The sequence below is a fragment of the Danio rerio genome, chromosome 11, assembly GCF_049306965.1.
Source record: "Danio rerio strain Tuebingen ecotype United States chromosome 11, GRCz12tu, whole genome shotgun sequence".
NCBI classification, from domain to species: Eukaryota; Metazoa; Chordata; class Actinopteri; order Cypriniformes; family Danionidae; genus Danio; species Danio rerio.
Window position 1 is genome coordinate 28,577,272 of NC_133186.1, and position 22,034 is coordinate 28,599,305.

Genomic DNA, 22,034 nt, shown 5'->3' on the forward strand with positions numbered 1-22,034 from the left:
GCCAATTCAAATGATATCTCTCGATTGAATGGGCATTATCAATGGTTATTAACTGATAGATATGGGCCAGTAGGGGCCATCTGCATCTACTTGTAGGCTCAGAAGGCTGTTATCATCTATTCACATGGTTAACCAGCTATTGATCACATATGGTTGCGGCCAGAAGTTAACGAGAATTATTTATATTATAGTTAAATTTCCCATTAATTGTATTTTATTAGATTCTACCCCTACCCCAACCCTAAACCTAATCATCACAGTAATGTAAAAACAGATCTAGATCTATCTATCTATCTATCTATCCATCCATCCATCCATCCATCCATCCATCCATCCATCCATCCATCCATCCATCCATCCATCCATCCATCCATCCATCCATCCATCCATCCATCCATCCTGCTTTTATTTATTTTTGCTTTTTTTAAAATCAAAGACTTTCTCCAGAAGAAAAAATATTATCAGACCTACTGTGAAAAATGTCTTGCTCTGTTAAACATAACTTGGGAAATATTTAAATAAAGAAAAATAAATTAAAAGGGGGGCTAATAATTCTGACTTCAACTGTGTGTAAAAACCAGATAACAAAATTTTAATCCTTAAAAAGCTTTTAATACTTTGTCAGTCATAATATATTCAATTTTCTTTTCAGAATTAACTGCACAAAGTTGAAACCCCCCAATGACCTTCTAACTTCCTGATCCCTGATTCTTACCACAGACCCTTTCAGAACTTCCTGTATTGTTATTTTACTCCTGCTAATTTCTGTTCTTCATTCAATTGTAATTCTAATAAGTGTCTCGCTTCACTTCTCTTATTATTCTTTTAAACCATGTTTCCAGTTTACTGTAATCCTGAATCAACCGAGCAACCATTGGTTTGTGTATCATATGCAACAGTTTGCAGTAGATCTGACCTTTACTGTCATGTGCTTTCTGAACCCTCCAGCACTAAGATCGAGAAGGAGAAGAGGGAACTGGCCAAGCAGTACGGTATGGTGCGCACTGAGGTTAGCGGAGGAGAGATTGCAGAAGAGATGGAGAAAGAGCGCAGGATGTTCCAGCTGCAGATGTGTGAAGTAAGAACCGCTCATGTTTGTGTAAACTGCTGCACGTGAACTTTCAATTGTTCTTCACCTTATTTTGAATGTCTCCCACAATTGCTTTACCTCCATTTAATGAAAAAATGATTACATTTTTTTTAAATGTACACTTCAGAATCAGCTCTTTACTTGTAGCATCTGAAATGGTTCATTTAAAGATTCAATCTCTTTAAACTCCATCCCTCTGAGAATTTCCTTTGTTCTGATTGGCCAGATTACAGCACATGTCAGAAATAAGACCTTTTTCATTGATAGGCAGCTACATTACACAATTTATGAAAGGTAAACTCTGGAAAAAGTTTATTAGGGACAATCAAAGTGTGTTATTTTCATATTTAGGTTGCAAATCAATTGTAACCTCTTCATTGCAGTGTATACTAATTACCAGTTATCCTTATATTAATGTTTTAGGCCCAGTTTGATTTGATTAGTATAGGCAAATTCATATTATTCATTCAAAAAGTACAATAAAAAGAAATACTGTGTTTTGTTATTATAACCAATGCAAATACATGTTTTAGTAAGCTGCTATAGAGGAACTTTTAAAAATTCCTAAATATTTCCCACTTTATATTGTGACCTTAACTAATATGTACTTACACTGAAATTAATCATTTGTTACAATGTGTGAATGCATGTTTTACATTGTACCTATGATTATTTAAATATCTGCATGTAATTATGTCTGTATTTAATTTCTGTTATTAAACTGTTGATCATATTTTACACCTTAACCTTCCCTTAAACCCACCTACTGTATATCACCAAACTTGTCCCTAACCCTACTCGTAGTTCACCTCAAGAGCACCACAAGTGTTCTGTGATACATTATGAACACATTTTTGATGCCAGTACATAGTAGTTAAGGGCATCTAATATAAGGGGGACCTCCATATCTAAATATCAGCTTCCTCAGCAATCTTGTGTGTCAGTTTGTTTTTACATCAATCAAAACTCTTTTGTTGTTTAGACGTGCATGAGAACTGGATTAATTTTGTGTCAAACTCAACGACAAGCACCAAACTTATCCAGGCCTCATTTATAACAGTGGCTTTTGAGGGTCAAAGATGCTAATGGGAAGCCAGTGAAGAGCGTAGTCAAATTTATGTACATTTAATACAAACCAACATAGGTTTGTGAGGGAAGTAAGACTGGGAAATACCACCGTCATTTCAGGATGTTCAGAATCAGTTCTTAGTTTTGGAAGACAATAACTCTTATTTATTGTGCTTTTTGAGTTTTGAAACTTTACAGACCGTTCACATTCACAAAAATCTGTATGAGATATTACATGAAAGATATCATCCAAAAAGTTTAATGGGAGAAGTTCAAGTTTAAAGGGACACAGCCAAACAGCCTAACAGCCATTGACTTCTATAGTATTTCTATAGTACTTCTATTGTATTTTTTGGTCCTACTATAGATGTCAATAGCTGCTTTTTAAAATTCATTTGTCAGTAAATCTTCCTCTGTTCTCAACAGAAGAAATTCATACCACTTTAGAACCACTTGAGTGTGAGTAGATGGTGAGAACATTTTTGCGTAAACTATTTTTTTAAATAGTACATAACATAACCTCTCCATTATAAATATAAATTGTTAACAAATTGTACGTATAATAATGATTTTGACCCCATATTGTACAGGTGATAAAACTAAATTTTACAGGTTATTATTATTATTTTTTCTTTCCTTTTTTTTCTTTTCTTTTCTTTTATTTTAAAATTTAAATTAAATTAAATTAAAAAATTATTTGATTAATTTTTTAATTAAATTAAAATAAATTAAATTTATTTATTTTTTTCTTTTAGAAATATCAGTGATCAATATCTATATCTATAACTATATCTATATATATATATATATATATATATATATATATATATATATATATATATGTATGTATATATATATATATATATATATATATATATATATATATATATATATATATATATATATATATATATATATATATATATATATATATATATATGTATATATATATTTTTTTCTCATTGCAACAATTTAGTTTTCACTCCCACTTTTAGTCAATTTCTGCTACATAAAAGTGTTAATTTAATCAAATTTCATCTGTTTTCCTCCCAAACAGTACCTGATCAAAGTAAACGAAATTAAGACCAAGAAAGGAGTAGACCTGCTGCAGAACCTTATCAAACACTACCACTCTCAATGCAAGTGAGTCTGTCAATAAACTGTGATTTGTAACTTCATCATGCATTTCTATGACTATATAAGAGTTCTTCACGTGAACAATTAAGTCAAGAAATGCTGTCCCCCACATGTCAAATAAGTTTTAATGAACCAAAAGGAGTTATAACATTGTAAAAAAACATGGCGGTCATAAATTTGTAAAAACATGGTATCGTAAGATATTGTATATAGATATATAATATTTAATGCGATGTTGCTGATGTTAAACATAATTTGCATATGTTGTCAAATGTTAAGGTGAGACACTATAGGCAAAACCACAAATATTAAGTGCAATTATTAATTTTGAGATGTTTGTGAAATATTGTCTATGTAAAAAAAAAAAAAAAAACTCCTATATTGAGCCATAAATCTTTACTTCAACAGCACTTACAGACTCCACAGTTCAGTTTTTTTCCCATATGTATTCTAAAGGGTTTTGCAGAGAGATTTGTGCATGCATAATATTATATATACACAACATTTTATTCTACAAAAAGACCAAAGATGTTTACAGATGATTTTTCACAGTCTCTTTTTATTATTTCATAATTCTGGAAAAAAACTGTAAACATCCAGAAAACAAACAATTTTTCTTTTTCTTAATTAATATCAACAAAATGAAGCAAGATTTTTAAACCTAATTTAATCCAATGTTGCAATGTATACAAATATGTACATTTCTCATTAATGTAAATATACATTAATGTATATTTTAATCTGTATAATAAATATAATCAATTAACTGAGGAATTATGGTGATGTTTTAACCATTCCCCTGTGTCTGTTACTTTAAATACTGTTATGACTGTTTTAGAAAACTGTTCTTCGGATCTGACCTAGAATGCAAAAATGATTTATAACTTCATCCTGCATTTCTATGGCTATATATCAGACCCTCAGACAAGAAAAAGCCATCATAAATCAAGAATATCAGTCTTTCACAACAGAGCAGTCCAGTGACATGAACTGTAGCACGACGAAATGAATAAAGTGATCCGTGTGCAGAAAAATCTCACAGCTGGGCTTGCTGGCAGCTTCAGAATCATGTGTGGCTTGACTGATTGCATTGCTTTATAGTCGCGTCCCTCCACGCTCGAGTCTGTCATGCTTTTTTGAGTCTGACTTGAATTTAAGAGTGAGGAAAAGCGTTGAAAGAAAAGCGGTTTGTTATGGGACCTGTAATAAATAAGGCTTTCTTGTGTCAGTTTCTTTCAGGAGTGTCTGGCTGCTACAGAGAAGCTGAAGCAGTACATTGATGCCCTCACAGGACAGCTGAGCGCAGTGAGTGATTCTTGCATGCCAATGATTGTACAAATGTATTCTGTGAATCGAATCGTAATTTAATCTCAATAATTAGCCACAATCATACTTGGAAAATAAAAGCTTAATTTGATTTATTCTTTTGGTTTGTTTAGGCTTTTGATTTTATTTATTTAAGGTTTGATATAAAAAATATCCTAACCTTAGGTGGTGGCAGGTTTCAACAAACCACACAGTGAAATAGATATAGAAAAAACAAAGTAAATAATAATAATAATAATAATAATAATAATGGTAATACTACTACTACTACTACTACTATTACTACTACTAATAATTATAATTATAATTATAATTATAATTATAATTATAATTATAATTATAATTATAATTATAATTATAATTATAATTATAATTATTATATTAATGTTATACTTCTTTTTCTTCTTCTTCTTATCATTATTACTATTATTATTATTATTATTATTATTATTGCTATTATTATTGCTATTATTGTTACTATCTATTATTATTATTATTATTATTATTATTATTATTATTATTATTATTATTATTATTATTATTATTGCTATTATTATTACTATATTATTATTATTATTATTATTACTATATTATTATTATTAGTAGTATTAGTATTATTACTATCATTATTATTATTATTGCTATTATTATTATTATTATTAGTAGTAGTAGTAGTAGTAGTATTGATATTATCATTATTTTTTAAAGGATATTTTAGTATTAGTAATATTAAATGTGAAAATAATGAGGGGCATTTTACTGACAATAAATATTATTTATGAATAAATGCAATACTTATTCAAAATTAACAATAATATTTAAGAATTGAACAAAGATTAACAGTTTGATATTATAATTGTTATTGTTCCGCTTCTTGTAAAAACAGTAATAGTAGTAGTTAAAACTAGATATATAAAATAAATATATACATTTAATAATGTAAATTGTTATTCTTTGTAAATGTTGCTATTAGTAGAATATAATAATAATAATCATCATCATCATAATAATAACAACAACACTAATAATGAAATTAAAAGTTATAATATTTTGTTATTGATTTATTGCACACCTCGCCCTGTAGTTCAAATCATAACGTGAAACCTAAAAGCAACACAGGCTCATTCTGAAAATGTAGCCCTATATATGTTTCTGGAGCTCATGAATTAAGTATCCAGAAGTATATATGGCTGTATTTCGTCTTTAAAACGAATGCTACGGGCGATATTACCAGCTGACTGGTTACCTTCGTGTGGACGGCCTTCCCGCTGTTACCAGTTTGTCCAGTTAGCTAGCCATGTACGTCGACGGATTTGAGACGCAGAGAGGAGTTGACCACGATGACGAGGTTCGAGTCTGGCGATGAACGGTTTCAGCAATTAAATAACAGGGTAAGAATGTGGTAAAATTTGAAAATGTGATCAAAATCAGGTGAAGGGTTTTCTTTTACTGGGATGCTTTTAAAACACTGTGGTTGGGTTTAGGGATGGGGGAGGGTGGGGGATCGGTCAGGTGGTCAGTCAGTTAATCAGTCATTCAACAGCGTCCTCTGGTGGATTTGCGTGAAACCGCAGGCATGAATGGCACTCACGAAAACAAAAACTGCAAAAATCGTAGCTCCTGGGATGTATTTTGCTCTCTCCAGAAATGTATACAGGGGTACGTAAATAAAATGCTCCTGGGTTGGTTGTTTAGTTCAAATTATAAAGAGAAACATAAAAATAGTTGAAATATAAATACAGAAGTAAAATACATTGTTATTGCTTGCTTGACAGCTCTAATTAATAGTTTTGCATTATTCAACCAAACTGACATTTCCATCATAAATTCAGAGAATTGACCATTTAGCAAGCAACAGCTCACTCGAGGAAAGGTCAGAATACCCAAAAAGGTGCTGAAATCCAAACTGACTTGAAATAATTCAGACAGATAACCTGTACATCATCTGTCAAGCCATATAATGAATTGTCCCCTGTGCGTGAGTGTGTGTGTGCGTGTGTCTGTTTATAGAGGCTCATCTGTATTCAGAGCACATTTCTCTAAGCAGCAGTGAAGCTCAGGATGAGCATGACATTGGCCCCAATCGCTCAGTCCATGCTGTCGGTGTATTCATATTTCTTCATATACCATCCCATAAGCAAGCTCTTTATTTCCAAATTGAAAAGTGTCTGGGATCTTTTGCATGCGTCATTCATTCCCAGCAAAACTGATCTTAGTTTCTCAGTGTGCGAACAGTTCATGCTGAGCAGTGGATGGCTTTTGGGCAATATTTCTGCATCTTTATGACATCCCATCATCCCTCAAGTCAACACAATTTTAGACATGCTCTGTATAGTCACTCCAGATCAATAGCTGTAGGGTAAAAATAGATGAGCTGATCATTTCAGTATGTGAACAACCACACCAGTGACTCACATTGCAGTACTAGGGGTGTTTGCTAACATTAAAGCCCCAGTAGATATTAAACTCCTTTCTGGTTCTTCCTTAAACCATCCTAACTTGGATTAAACTGTTTTAACTAGTTTGGCAAACATGCTGGTTAACTGATTTGACCTGTTTTTATTAGCCACCAATCTTCTAGCTCAAAAGTGTTTATAATTACACATAAACATAAAAGTATCTATAGGGTTTTTAATTATCATCATTCAAAGCAATCAAACATTTTATGCTTAAAATCTTGAACTAAACAAAATTTGGATTGAAATTAGTGTAATGTGAAACATTGAAATTAAATTACTAACTGTAAAATACTAACTGAACTGAATAAAAACTGGTCTGAGATAATACAAAGCATTTAGCTGGCTAATCTGGGGTGCATATCTGAAAACCATTGATAGTCAACTAAGGTCGCAAGTTGCATTGTTACAAAAATAGTTTGTTGATTTGGCGTTTCCCAAATCCATTGTTCCAATGAACATTCGCAAACTGTGTCGCAATTTTGTACGGATGCAACTACACCTCTCGGGCTGCAGTTAGAGGCATACAGTAGTTCTTGTTCTATTCCTAGTTATCCCCTCTATGGTCTAATCCTTTCAAGCGTTCCAACATTTAAACTTGGAATGATTAAAGAAAAAAACATCAAAGTCATCTCTCTTAGGTGTAATTTAGTTTCAAAGTATTTTTACAGTTCAGCTTTAGCAATATGTGCATCGCAGTGGCGCGGTAGGTAACACGATCGCCTCACAGCAAGTTCGCTGGTTCGAGTCTCGGCTGGGTCATTTGGCATTTCTGTCTGGAGTTTGCATGCTCTCCCCGTGTTGGCGTGGGTTTCCCTTCGAATGCTCCGGTTTCCCCCACAGTCCAAGACATGTGGTATACACTCAAAAAAAAAAAAATTGTTGAATGAACATGATTTAATCGTGGCACCCTTTATGCATCTAATCCAATCAAGTAAACCTGAACTGCTTTGAACATGTTGTATGAACAGAAAGCACATTTGTAGATAAAACATGGTTTTATTATGTCAGTCTAACTTCTTTGCAACTAATTGACTCAAAATGTTTGTATTGTGTTATTCTAATTAAAATGATTCTAATTTACTCAATTACTAAAGCTTTACTTTAACAAAATTATGTCTTGTTAAATCAGCTAGTAAATTTCTTGTTCAATATTGTTGTTTAAATTCATTCATTCATTCATTAATTTTCTTGTCGACTTAGTCCCTTTATTAATCCGGGGTCGCCAAAACAGAATGAACCACCTACTTATCCAGCAAGTTTTTTACACAGCGGATGCCCTTCCAGCCGCAACCCATCTGGGAACATTCACACACACACCCATTTCACACCCAATTTACCTGTACCACATGTCTTTGGACTGGGGGGGAAACCGGAACACCCAGAGGAAACCCATGAGAAGGCATGGAGAACATACAAACTCCACACAGAAACACCAACTGAGCCAAGGTTCGAACTAGCGACCTAGCGACCTTCTTGCTGTGAGGCGAACATGCTACCCACTGCGCCACTGCCTCACCCTGTTGTTTAAATTACATTTTTTAAATTACAATACTATGAAGCAAGATTTAAAATTAAGTAATTCAACACAAAATAGACAGAAAACATGTTATATATATATATATATATATATATATATATATATATATATATATATATATATATATATATATATATATATATATATCTTTTATTATAGCCTTTAGCAGGCACCAATCACATTTAAACAAATTTCTTCTTTAATATTCTGATAAAAAATGTTATATAATATCCAAAATTGTAAGATGTAATATAACATGTATAAGAAACATTTAGCCAACAAAATAACCTTGGCTCTTAAGAAAACTGATCCCCAAGCAATACCTGTAGGACGTTAACATCATTTTTTTTTACCAATTGAGTTTAAACAGCTTTCTTCACTTTGGTACTCCTATTCAAAATGTAAAAGTATAAAATGTATAGGAAACATATAGCCAACAACATAACATGCATAACATTCAAGCTCTTGGGAAAACCAATTCCCAAACTGTGCCGAAAACACGCGGTGATACTTCTTCTTGTTGTTTTCGTATGGTGAAATCTAAACGCACTACCGCCACCTACTGATATGCGCGAAGTGACTCTCCAGAGTGAGAGTTGTCGATTTGAAGCGTCTCAGTCTCATTGAATCAACATGTTCCGATCAAATTCATTTGATTATGGACTTCCGGTTTCGATATGAGCGGATAGCACGCGGTATAAAACAGCTCCGCACTAAAATCTAAATAAATTAAATCAGAGCATCTTTTAGTAATCCTTTGTCGTCAGGGAAAGGAACACAACTCGAGTTACAACTGATACACACAGAGTTGTTGGCTTTAACGTTATATTTGGAATTAAACATGCCAGCTAAACCTCGTAAAGCAACAGACCAGGCCGCGCCCGCATCGGACTCGGCTGCAGATGATACACCGGCCGAAAATACTCACGACACGGGTAACGCAGCAATTCTTAACGCAATTTCTTCTCTACGCTCAGAAATACATGCTATCAAAGCGGACATCGGCGAAATAATAGACGCCAAAATTGAACAGCTTGCCGTCTCGATACGAGGGGAACTCTCTACGTTCCAACAGGAGGTCAGCTCTGAAATTTCAGCGGTTAAAATAACGATGGATGAACATGCTTCAAAGCTGGCAAGCCTAGAAACCAACGCGTCTACTTCTTCTGATACGGTAATCAAGCTTGAACAAGATGTGGGCCGTTTGAAACAGGTGATAGAGCAACTCACGGAGAAATGCATGGATCTTGAAGGACGTAGCAGGAGGCAAAACATCCGTGTCCTAAATATCAAGGAAGGGGCCGAATCTGGGAAGAAACCGAGAGACTTTATCGCACAACTTCTAAAAGAGACATTATCGCTGGATAATCTACCACTTGTCGATCGTGCCCATCGTACATTAAGAAATCGCCCAGGAATTGAAGAACCGCCGAGGGCTTTTGTGCTTCGGCTACACTACACACACGAATTAGAAGAAATCCTGCAGAGAGCGGCTAAGATGCAGCAAGTTACGTTCAAAGGGCAGAGAATCAACATCTTTCCCGATTATCCTCCAGCGGTGGTAAAGCGCCGTGCGCTTTTCAAGCGAGCAAGGGAGCTTCTGAGGGACAAACCCGGTGTCAAGTATGGTCTACAGTATCCAGCAAAATTAAGAGTCACGTATAACGGCAAGGAACATTATTTCACGGATCCAGATAAGGCTGTTAAGTTTGCGGAAAGCTGCTTTGGGTCAGAATGACTGTTTTGAAGTTGTAAGGTGAAAAACAGATAAGTGTGATCACTCGTTAAGTCAACATACTCGGTTTTTACTCCTTTCTACTATTCTTTGCATACACTAAGATGTTCTGTAAGTCTCCTTAATGTGGAGCTGTGATAATTTTATGTTTGAAGGTTAGTGAATAAGTTATCTATGTAAGGTGTTTTTTGGATTACTTAATTTGTGTGTTTTCACTCAAATTACAGCGGTTCTGAAACGTTATATATTTAATTCATTAATTTATAATTTTTCCTTTTCTTTAAGTGTGTAAAATTTTAATTTATTAGACTTAGTCTTCGTCGCCGGTTCTGGTTGGATGGCGAGAGATTTATTTGAATTAGTGGGTGGGTTTGTTGTGGGAGGCCTGTTTAAGATACTTCTAAATGGTAAAATGTATGGTGATAATTATATAAATCCATTTAGTTCTTAATGATGCAGAGTAACACTGTACCAATAGGTAACAAACCAGGGCTTACTTTTGCTTCCTGGAATGTGAAAGGAATAAACCATCCTGTTAAAAGAAGTAAAATATTATCACATCTAAAATCACTTTCAGCAGATATAATTTTTTTACAGGAAACACATCTGAAATTAGACTCTAGGGTTAAGTTGAGGTGTAGGTGGATAGAAAACGTATATCAGTCAAATTTCTCTGTCAAAGCACGAGGAGTTGCCATTTTAATACGGAAAGGTGTGCCATTTAAACTTAATACATTAAAAACAGACAAAGATGGTAGATATATTATCTGGTGAAATTCATTCTCTCCCTATTACATTATTAAATATCTATGCCCCAAATTTTGATAATCCAGACTTTTTTAAGAAAGTATTTGATTTTATCCCAAATTTATCTCAAACAAATTTAATCATAGGAGGGGACTTTAACTGTGTTCTTGACCCATATCTGGACAGATCATCCTCCAAAAGAGCCCCTCAGTCTAATTCCAGAAACTTTTTAAACACCTTTATTAACAACTCTAATTTAGTGGATATATGGAGACTTTTTCACCCTGTCGAGAGAGATTACACTTTTCACTCACAAGTCCACAATGTATATACTCGCATAGATTACTTTTTGGTAGAAAACAAATTAATCTCTAACGTGGTGGATAACAAAATTCATGATATACTAATTTCTGATCACGCCCCTATAACAGTAAAAATTGAACTTGATGATTTAACATTATCGCGTCCTGTGTGGAAAATGGATCCTAGTCTAGTCAGCGACCCTAAATTTCATGACTACCTGATACTACAATTGGAAATATTTTTTGAAAGTAATAATACTCCTGAAGTTTCACCAGGTTTATTGTGGGAAACACTTAAAGCCTTCTTAAGGGGTTGTGTGATCTCCTACCAAGGGTCTAGAAATAAGTTGTATAGATCAAAACTTTCCGAATTGGGGAAACAAATTCACCAATTAGATAATGAAAATGCTCAAAATCCTTCATCAGAAACGTACAAAAAGATATTAAAATTAAGATACGAGTATAATAAAATTGTCTCAGATAAATTAAGTAAATCATTTCTTTTTATCAGACAGAGGTATTTTGAATTTGGGGACAAACCACACAAATTACTTGCAAGACAGTTACGTAAATTAGAAAATGATAAGACAATTCATTCGATCAACACAAAACTCGGAACTAAATGTACTTCATCTAAAAATATAAATAACTGCTTTAAAGAATTCTATTTAAATCTATACTCATCCGACCCCCGCATAGATTTGCAAGCTATGGATAAATTCTTAAACAAATGTAATCTCCCTTCTCTTAACCAAGATGACCGTAATCTCCTTAATAGAGATATTTCCCTTGAGGAGTTAAAAAACACAGTTAAGTCCCTAAAGACCGGTAAAACGCCGGGTCCAGATGGTCTACCCTCTGAGTTATATAAAACTTTCAGTGATATACTCTCACCTTACCTTCTTGAGACATTTAAGGAGGCATTAAAGAGCGGATTACCACCAACGTTCAATGAAGCAGTCATCACTGTTATTCCAAAAAAAGGTAAAAACACAGAGGAGGTGGAAGGATTTAGACCAATTTCTCTCCTTAACGTAGATCAGAAAATTCTGTCAAAGACACTCGCCAATAGATTAGCTAAATTAATCAGTGGTCTAATTCATACTGACCAGAATGGATTTATTCCTGGTAGGAATGTTTCGCAAAATACAAGGCGCCTTTTTAATATAATGCATCACTCCAAAGCTGCTCAAGAAAATCTGGTAATAATCTCACTCGATGCAGAAAAAGCATTCGATCGAGTAGAATGGCATTATCTATTTGCAGTATTAGAAAAATTTGACATGGGAGATAACTTTATAAATTGGATAAAGATTTTATATAAATGCCCTACAGCTCAGGTATTAACTAATAACACTTTGTCTGGTCCTTTTAATCTTCAAAGGGGGACCAGACAAGGATGCCCTCTATCTCCCCTGTTATTTGCATTGTCTATAGAACCCCTTGCTCAACATTTTCGTTCGGATCCAACTATACATGGTTTTAATACTTTAGAAACAGTTAATAAAATATCTCTATACGCAGACGACATTTTACTATACATAACAAAACCCCATATTACTATACCAAACGTTTTGAACACTATTCAATCCTTTGGCACATTTTCAGGGTTCAAAATCAATTTTGATAAAAGCGAATTAATGCCCATTGGACTAAAAGATCTGTCCTCAATACATTCCTCTCCATTTAAAGTTTCAATGGAAAAATTTACTTATCTTGGAATTGTATTTACATATAAATATTCAGCACTCATTAGTGCCAACTACACCCCCCTAATTTCCAAACTGCAAGCAAATATACAATTTTGGAAGACACTCCCAATATCTTTGTATGGTAGATTAAATGCAATAAAAATGATATTCTTACCACAGATACTTTACTTATTTCAAAATATTCCAATCTTTCTACCAAAATCCTTTTTTAAACAATTAGACTCAACCATTCTTCCGTTCTTGTGGGGATATAAAAATCATAGAATTAAAAAGACACATCTTTGTAAGTCTAAACAGGTGGGAGGTCTGGCACTTCCAGACTTTCGCCTTTATTACTGGGCTTCCTTCTTAAGTCTAATTTCAATATGCTTGGATAGCCATGAAGCCCCACCAACATGGCTCCAACTAATGTATGATCAGTGTCATTCATATAATCTAGGGGCAGTAATTCTCTCACCTGTAACTTTAGAAGGTTCGATTTTTAACAGCAGTATCTTAATTCGGAATATGCATCGCATTTGGAAACAGATGAAACACCATTTTAAGATAAAGTCAATTTCTCTTCTAACTCCCATTGCTAAGAATCCATCATTTATACCATCTACATTAGATGGAACTTTTACGCAATGGAAGGAAATGGGTGCACATACTGTAGGAGATCTTTTCGCTGATGGAAATCTAGCTTCATTTAACCAATTACAGCAGAAATTTAAACTCCCTCAGAATAATTTTTTCAGATTTTTACAGATAAGGAACTACATACATACCCATACGTCTTCATTGGATAGTACATCCCCTTCCATCCTTGACAAATGCCTAGATTGGTGTAAAGGTAGTAAAAAACCATTATCAATAATTTATGAACAACTACTATCTGTTACTTCCCCCTCCACAAAATGTTTTAAGGAAGAGTGGGAGAAAGAATTGGGAGTGAAAATTTCAGAAGAAATGTGGCAATCAGGTTTGGAGGATATTAATAAACAATCTATTAATTCTAGACATTGTCTTATTCAATTTAAAATAATTCATAGGTTACATTATTCAAAGAAAAAATTACATAGAATTTTCCAAAATATTTCACCTCTTTGTGACAAATGTAATTCATCAGATGCGGATCTATCTCACAGTTTTATTTTTTGTTCTAAGATACAGAATTATTGGAATGGAATTTTTGATGTGCTTTCCGAAGTGTTGAAGTTGCAATTACAACCAGATCCAATGCTTGTAATTCTGGGATTCTCTGAACAAACACATTTGTTGTCAAATGCACAACATAAAATGCTCTCATACTGCTTAACTACTGCCAAAAAGCTACTGCTACTGTTTTGGAAAAAAAAGGAATCCCCTACATGTAAACTGTGGCTTGGAGAAATTGCTTCTATGTTACATTTGGAGCGAATTAGATACTATTTGAAAAGAAAACTGGAACAATTTGACAAAATTTGGAATCCCTTTATCTGTTACCTTGAAAAAAAAAACTCATAATAATGCATCATTTCTGTAATGTTTTAACATGCTTTGTCATCATACTCTATTTTTCAAACAGGTCTTTGTAACAAGTTTGCTTGTTATGTGGGTGGGTGATTTTATTTTTATTTTATTTATTTAATTTTTAATTTTCTCCTTTTAATTTTCCTTATTTGCTGTGCCTATGTTATATGTGGACAAAATATGTAAACAGAATTAATTTTGTCTTGAATCTGTGTCTTCATCAATAAAACTTATTTAACAAAAAAAAAAAATTCATTTGATTATTTCTTGATTCAGTTTCAAATAACATGAATTAATCATTTAACATACGTAAACTTGATTTGTTCTTTTCAATCTGACAAATTTTTATTTTGTAAATCCAATACATGCCTAGTTGATTTTTTTGAGTGTAGGTGAATTGGGTAGGCTAAATTGTCCGTAGTTTACGTGTGTGTATTAGTGTGTATGGATGTTCCCAGTGATGGGTTACACCTGGAAGGGCATCCGCTGCATAAAACATACGCTGGATAAGTTTGTGGTTCATTCCACTGTGGCAACCCCAGATTAATAAAGGGACTAAGCCAGAAAGAAAATGAGTAAATGAGATTTAGCTGTCTTCATATTAACAATTGCGTTCCTTTATTAATGCAATTTGAAAACATTTATGCCATTTTGAACGCAGCCGTGGTTCATGGCGAAAGCTATAGGTGACCTATTAATTTAAAAGTGGAATTTATATTAGGTCTCCAAAGCTTGCGAAAACAAAAATATATAACATATGTTAATGCTTTTAATTTATAGTAGGTTATTTATTAAGAATTGTATCTGTACTGTATATGACATGGGCATGTTGGTTAGAACATTTTTGCAGTGGTTTGAAAGTTGTAAAAGTGGACTTAAAAAAATAAATGAATAAAAAAATAAATGAACTATCCTACTTAATAATAATAATAGTAATAATAATAATAATTATTGCTATTATGAAGCAGGATTTTTTTAATAAATTGCCTACACTCTCAGTAATAATGGTACTCAAACTTAACTTAACTTAACTTAGCCTTTTAAAACAACTTTGTTAATTGAAATAAAGTTAAAATAAAGCTAGTTTCCTGTTCTTAGCTGACAGGATTGGCACCCAGTGTGGTCTTCTGCTGCTGTAGCCCATCCGCCTCAAGGTTCCATGTGTTGTATGTTCAGAGATGCTCTTCTGCATACCTCGGTTGTAGCGAGTGGTTATTTGAGTTACTGTTACCTTCTATCAGCTCGAACCAGTTTGGCCATTCTCTTCTGACCTCTGGCATCAACAAGACATTTGCGCCCACAGAACTCCCGCTCACTGGATATTTTCTCTTTTTCAGACCATTCTCTGTAAACCATAGAGGTGGTTGTGTGTGAAAATCCCAGTAGATCAGCAGTTTCTGAAGTACTCTTACCAGCTTGTCTGGCAATAACAACCATGCCATGTTCAATGTCACTTAAATCATCTTTCTTTCCCATTCTGACGCTTGGATTGAATTGCAGCAGATTGTCTTGACCTAAATGCATTTATTTGCTGCCATGTGATTCGGTGATTAGACATTTATATAGACATATATTTATTTATACAGTTAAGGTCAGAATCATTAGCTCCCCTGAATTATATATATATATATACTTAAACTTACAACACTTACAACAATTTCTTGAATGTACAAATAATTTTTCTTTTCTTTTAAAATCCTTGATTTTTCACTGTTGAGCACAACAGAGTGCTTCTGTTTGCTTGGATCAGGCCTCATCAAGGTTACCAGCCTCCACCACACACTGACACAATCAGGGGTAAAATCAGCAGTGTAAGCAGCAGCTAACAGTAAATCCCGGTTAAGGACGAGTTTGTGTCTGATAAAGCAGATGACTTCTTTCAGCTGCACTGATGCTCTGAGTGACAGACGACTTAATGAAAGCACCATTGTGTCTCCCCAAAGCCACAGTAATCACGCTTAGAAAAACACGACTGAAGGAGCGAACATGGAGGAGAGGATGTGTAGGATGTGTTTGGAGGAATTTAAGTGTGTGTGTGTGTGTGTGTGTGTTTTACAGATCAAACATAAGCAGGATGAGGAGAAGAGACAGCTCTGTTCTCTCCGAGATCAGCTCAGACCGGCTCTGCTGCCCGAATTCAAAGAGGTAAACGATGACACTGTCTATTCACACCTCATTTCTGCTCCGTTTACACACACATTTTTCTGCACACAAATTTCACATGCCTGCTTTCCCTTGCTACGCTGCCAGCTGCTCAGTTTACAATTTCTAAACACGTTTTTCTAACACTTTCTTTGTGCTTGATCTCGCATGGTTTAACTGATTGCTTTTACTGTATGTAGGTTAAATGAAAAAAGGGTTTTAAGCATAAAAGTGCAGTGTAAATATTTACAGTATAAGGATTTTTGGGAACACTTTAGTTTAAGTTCCAATTCTCAGTATTAACTAGTGGCTTATTCAATGCCTATTATTCAGATTTTGGCTGATTGTTTGCACTTATAAAGTACATATATTATGTATGATCTTATTCTACCTCCCTAATCCTACTCAATATTCATTCATTCATTCATTTTCTTGTCAGCTTAGTCCCTTTATTAATCCGGGGTCACCACAGGGGAATGAACTGCCAACTTATCCAGCAAGTTTTTACGCAGCGGATGCCCTTCCATCCGCAACCCATCTCTGGGAAAAATCCACACACACATTCACACCCTATGGACAATTTAGCCAACCCAATTCACCTGTACCGCATGTCTTTGGACTGTGGGGGAAACCGGAGCACACCCACCCAAAAGCAGGGAGAACATGCAAACTCCACACAGAAAAGCCAACTGAGCCGAGGTTGGAACCAGCGACCCAGCAACCTTCTTGCTGTGAGGCGACAGCACTACCTACTGCGCCACTGCCTTGCCCCCTACTCAATATCTACTAGCTAAATAACTATTAAAAAGCAACAAATTAGTAGTTTATTTAGCTTATATTAATAGCTTATTACTTATTAGATAATACCAATAGTTTGGTATTTGATATACAGATATTAAAAGACTGTATTTAAGGATCACAGCACAGCCCAAAATTACAAATTAATTGTCATTTTAAATCTTAGTACTATGGCATATTTCAAAATGTTAAGCTTTCAACAATTTTTCAGCAGTACAAATATATAAATGTAGAATAAATTAGGGATGGGCGGATTGATCTTGAAGTATCAATATTTTTGCTACTGGGAATTCATCAAAAGGATCGATACTTAAGTAAAAGTCTTGATCTTTTCTGGGGGATTTTCTTACTGAGCGATCAGAGATTTTCGAATATCTCAATAATAATAGCGCCACATATTATATACATATTTATTTAAATAGAAACATGAATGGGAACTATAATATTCTTCCGCTGTATCTCCGCTAATAGGTCAGCGTTAGCTCACAGCACAGTAGTACAGACACCACACACACCCAGCGCAGGCTGTAAAACTCGAGAGCGGAGCTGTGGTCAACATGACTGTATGTAAACGAAATATAATCTAGAGTTATTTTATTTATATATTTTTTGTAGTTTAGTTTAAATAGTTTTAAATAAACTTGTTTATCAAATAAAATACAAAGTTTAGGTACACGTAATAATTGGGAGAGATGTACTATTATATATTTTCAAATGCCTGTAAGAGACCTTTAAGAATATATATTATATTTCTTAGATGACTCCCAAAGAGCATCAGCAATTAGAAAAAGAGATTTTTTTAATAAATGTAAAAAGAAATCATGTGTCTTGTGTTTTATTTAATAATAATAATAATAATAATAATAATAATAATAAAGGTGATAATCATAAATAAATCACTATAAAATATTTCATTAAGCCTAAGTATTGGTATTGATATCGATATCTGTATTGATGATAGTTGTCTTGAAATACTTGATATCGGATCGGAAACAAAAATATTGGTATCGGCCATCCCTAGAATAAATATGTAAATTAGTATATCTGTTATGACCAATGACAATGGAACAATATCCATATTTTGATTTCATTTTCACAAAAGTTGTTTAAAAAAATGCTTTACCTTAAAATTACTTGTTATAAAAATCAATTATAACATTCATTCATTCATTTTCCTTCGGCTTAGTCTATTAATCTGGGGTCGCCACAGTGGAACGAACCGTCAAGTTATCCAGCAAATGTTTTATATTATACAATATTTATATACGTTATTGAAAAACTGACATTGCAATATTTTATTTTTCTATGCTATATATTGCGATATTGGCTATATAATTTCACCAGATAAAATGAATATGTCTATTTGGAAAGAATTAATCATTTTCAATACATTGGAATGATTTTGTAAGGAAGTGCATGTAGTTGTATATTATATATTGTGCAGCATATCTTTGGACTGTGGGGGAAACTCGAGCACTCAGAGAAAACCAAAGTGAACATGGGGAGAACATGCAAACTCCACACAAAAATGCCAACTGGCCCAGCCAGAACCTGAACCAGTGATCTTTTTGCTGTGAGGTGACAGTGCTAAGTTACCACTGAGCCACTGTGTTGGCCCAAATCATAACAATACATAACTAAAAAATTAATAAATGATAACAATGTTCAATACTCATTTTTATGCAATGCATTTCACAGCTTTCCAGGAGGTTGTTTTGTCTTTTGCTAGTTTTGAGTAAAATGTAATATTTGTTTTATTATTCAAGAGGTTCAAAAACATTTCTTCCAAATTTTAAATTGTCATGTTAAGTTATTTTTTTTCCTCAGAAAATTACTATTGGTCAAATTAACAAATGTTTCCAATGTTTTAAATGAGAGTTATTCCGCTAAATTTATATAAAAAAAACATTGGTACAATCTCAGAAATAATGGTACGCAAGCTGTCACTGTGGTGGTACCTTTTCAAAAGGTAAACATTTTTACTTAAAGAGTACATATTGGTACCTCAAAAGTCTATATTAGTAACTAAAAATTTTAAAAGGAACACTTTTCTACTTTTCAGGTAATAATATGTACCCTTGAGGTATTAATATGGACTTTTTAGGTCCAATTTTGTACTTTTTGAAAAGGTACCACCAATGACAGCTTGCGTACATTTCTGAGAATGTACTGTGTGGAATATATAAAATAATTATAATCAAAAAAAGGCTCTAAATGACCGCAAAGTTATTTTACATTTGAACTAATTACCATCAGTAGTTGGCAGTTCATTCCACTGTGGCGACCCCTGAAAAATCACGGACTACACCAAAAGAAAATGAAGATCATCAGTTTACACAATAAAAAAGTCAAACAAATTGTTGTGGAAAAACTGTCCTGGCCACCTTTCCGACAGTATTTCTGCAGTGAAATATGAGTAAAGTGCAGCTCTGTGTTCAGTTGTTCATGGTATAGGACTGCAGCATATGTTAAACCCACTGCTGTGCTTTTTTTCTTTTCTCGAGGTCACACACCACTATTGATTCACTCCAGAAAAATCAATAACATTTTATGTTGCAGAACATGGCGGTACACATTATGTGTCAGGGTAATAAATAGATGGGATCTTATAGAGTTATTTGTTACTCCTATTTAAGTATTTACCATAATTTACCATAGTATGATGGACAGGGAACAGTGTATATTTGCAATCAAAATATTTTCTTTTTGCTTGGAAGAACGCCTGTTAACATATTAATGTTTCTAAATGCTTCACTGGCAAAATAGCAGTCCAGAAGAGTAAGTAGAGTTTTTAGAAGCATGTTACTGACCTAATTTCCTATAAACACTTGCATGTGAACTGTTTCTCACTTTTGTTGAAAAAAAGAGCGTGTGAAATATAGTGTGACATTCTCAAGAAGAATATAACAGTTTTCTGTCAAATCATGCTGCAGAAATGTCCAATTATCATGCATTTGTTTCTGAAAGCTGTTGATATTTGGAATCCTTCACGCTAAGTACAAGTTAGCCTGTAAACAGCATGTGGTCATCTTCCAACCATAATACACACTACATGTACACTTGTCACATAGACATCCATTGTTTAAATGCGATAACCACTGTGTATACTTGTTTGTGTGTGTTTTTAATAAATGTTTAAGTATAACTTGATATTGAAATTTTAAAATGTCCCTAAATTGTATTAATTTGAAATTTGAATTTATCACTGCATGCGTGGTGGTCAACTAATGTGCATTTCCTGCATGCGTGTGGTCCATTAATTCTTCTTCATAAGTGTGAGCCAGTTCTTCCTCTCAGTGTTTGCACCTCTTTGCATGACTGACCTTTCTGTGACCTTTTTTTCTTCTCAGCTTTGAGTAGTTTTGACTTTTCATTAACTCAAAATGTGACCTCTGTCATCATTGCAGCCCTTATTTCAGTGTAAAGTATGACATTTAAAATATGAAGTGTGCTTTATTACTTCCATGGAACACAAAGCAGATATTTTGTAAAATGTTCACAATGCTCTTTTTCATAGCATGAAAGAGAACTCTGATCTTGTCTTTAAGCTGGGTTTCCATCACCCTGTGTTAGTGCACATTTTGAAGTATTGCATGAGAAACCATTGATGGAAATGTCAATGTTTTTTATTTACAAATCATTTTTACGCTTTCTTGAGGTGGTTTTGGAAGAAAAAAGGTTCATGTGAATAATTGGAGATGGCAATGCATGCATACTGTATCAACATTGCACCCAAGTGAATAATAAGTGAAGTTTATTTATTAACTAGTTTCGAGAGAATCATGTGCTTATGATTGACAACGGCTAGACCCGCAATAATTCTCCAATCAGATGCTTCCTAAGTCACTATAAATGCCCATAGTCTTCCTAGCACAGTCTTAAGAATCCCCCCTTCCTCCCCGATTCCTCCCCCTTCTTCTTAGATTTGGCAGCACGGCGGTCCAGTGGTTAGCACTGTTGCCTAACAGCAAGAACGTCACTGGTTCTAATCCTTACTATGGATTCTTACTAAGGATCATGGAGGAGTGGAAAGCATGAGACTGATTCCTGTGACGCCCCATTGTCAAGTTCTTAGCCATCATTATTTCTTCCTCATACAGCAATTTGTCATTAGCCACAAATAAAACAAAATCGAGTTCTACCTGAACTCAATTTCCCCTCTCGCCCTACAAACAGGAGGGAGCCCAGGGCTCGAGAAGCTTTTAAGCTCAAGGATTACTCCCGGGAGAGCATACAAACCAAGCGTAAAATCATTCATCAGCTAAGTGTGGGCTCTTGAAATGTTGGTAGTTATTATATATATATATATATAAAGCAAATAACTTTTTGTTATTTAGTGCTTTCATGAAGGATAGTTCACCCCAAATTTAAAATCTCCCTACTATCTACTCACTTATAAGTGGTTCTAAACTTTTATGAATTTCTTTCTTCTGTTGAATGCAAAGGAAACTCTGCCATAAACATATAGTGTATAGAAACAAAAATGGAGT

General features: G+C 33.9%; 1 protein-coding gene across 7 annotated transcripts in view; it reads left to right on the forward strand.

Moving 5' to 3' along the window:
* unm_sa1614 (un-named sa1614) overlaps positions 1-22,034 on the forward strand; it is a 91,588-nt gene that overhangs the window by 26,430 nt on the left and 43,124 nt on the right. For 6 of the 7 annotated variants that reach the window (XM_685280.10, XM_073916771.1, XM_073916773.1 and 3 more), the window contains exons 6-9: positions 949-1,078; positions 3,216-3,301; positions 4,525-4,600; positions 16,663-16,749. In XM_685280.10, coding sequence (XP_690372.6) covers positions 949-1,078; positions 3,216-3,301; positions 4,525-4,600; positions 16,663-16,749 — 379 coding nt within the window. Of the gene's footprint in view, positions 1-948; positions 1,079-3,215; positions 3,302-4,524; positions 4,601-16,662; positions 16,750-20,310; positions 20,323-22,034 lie in introns of all 7 variants that reach the window. The other variant, XM_005169326.6, reaches the window with a different exon arrangement.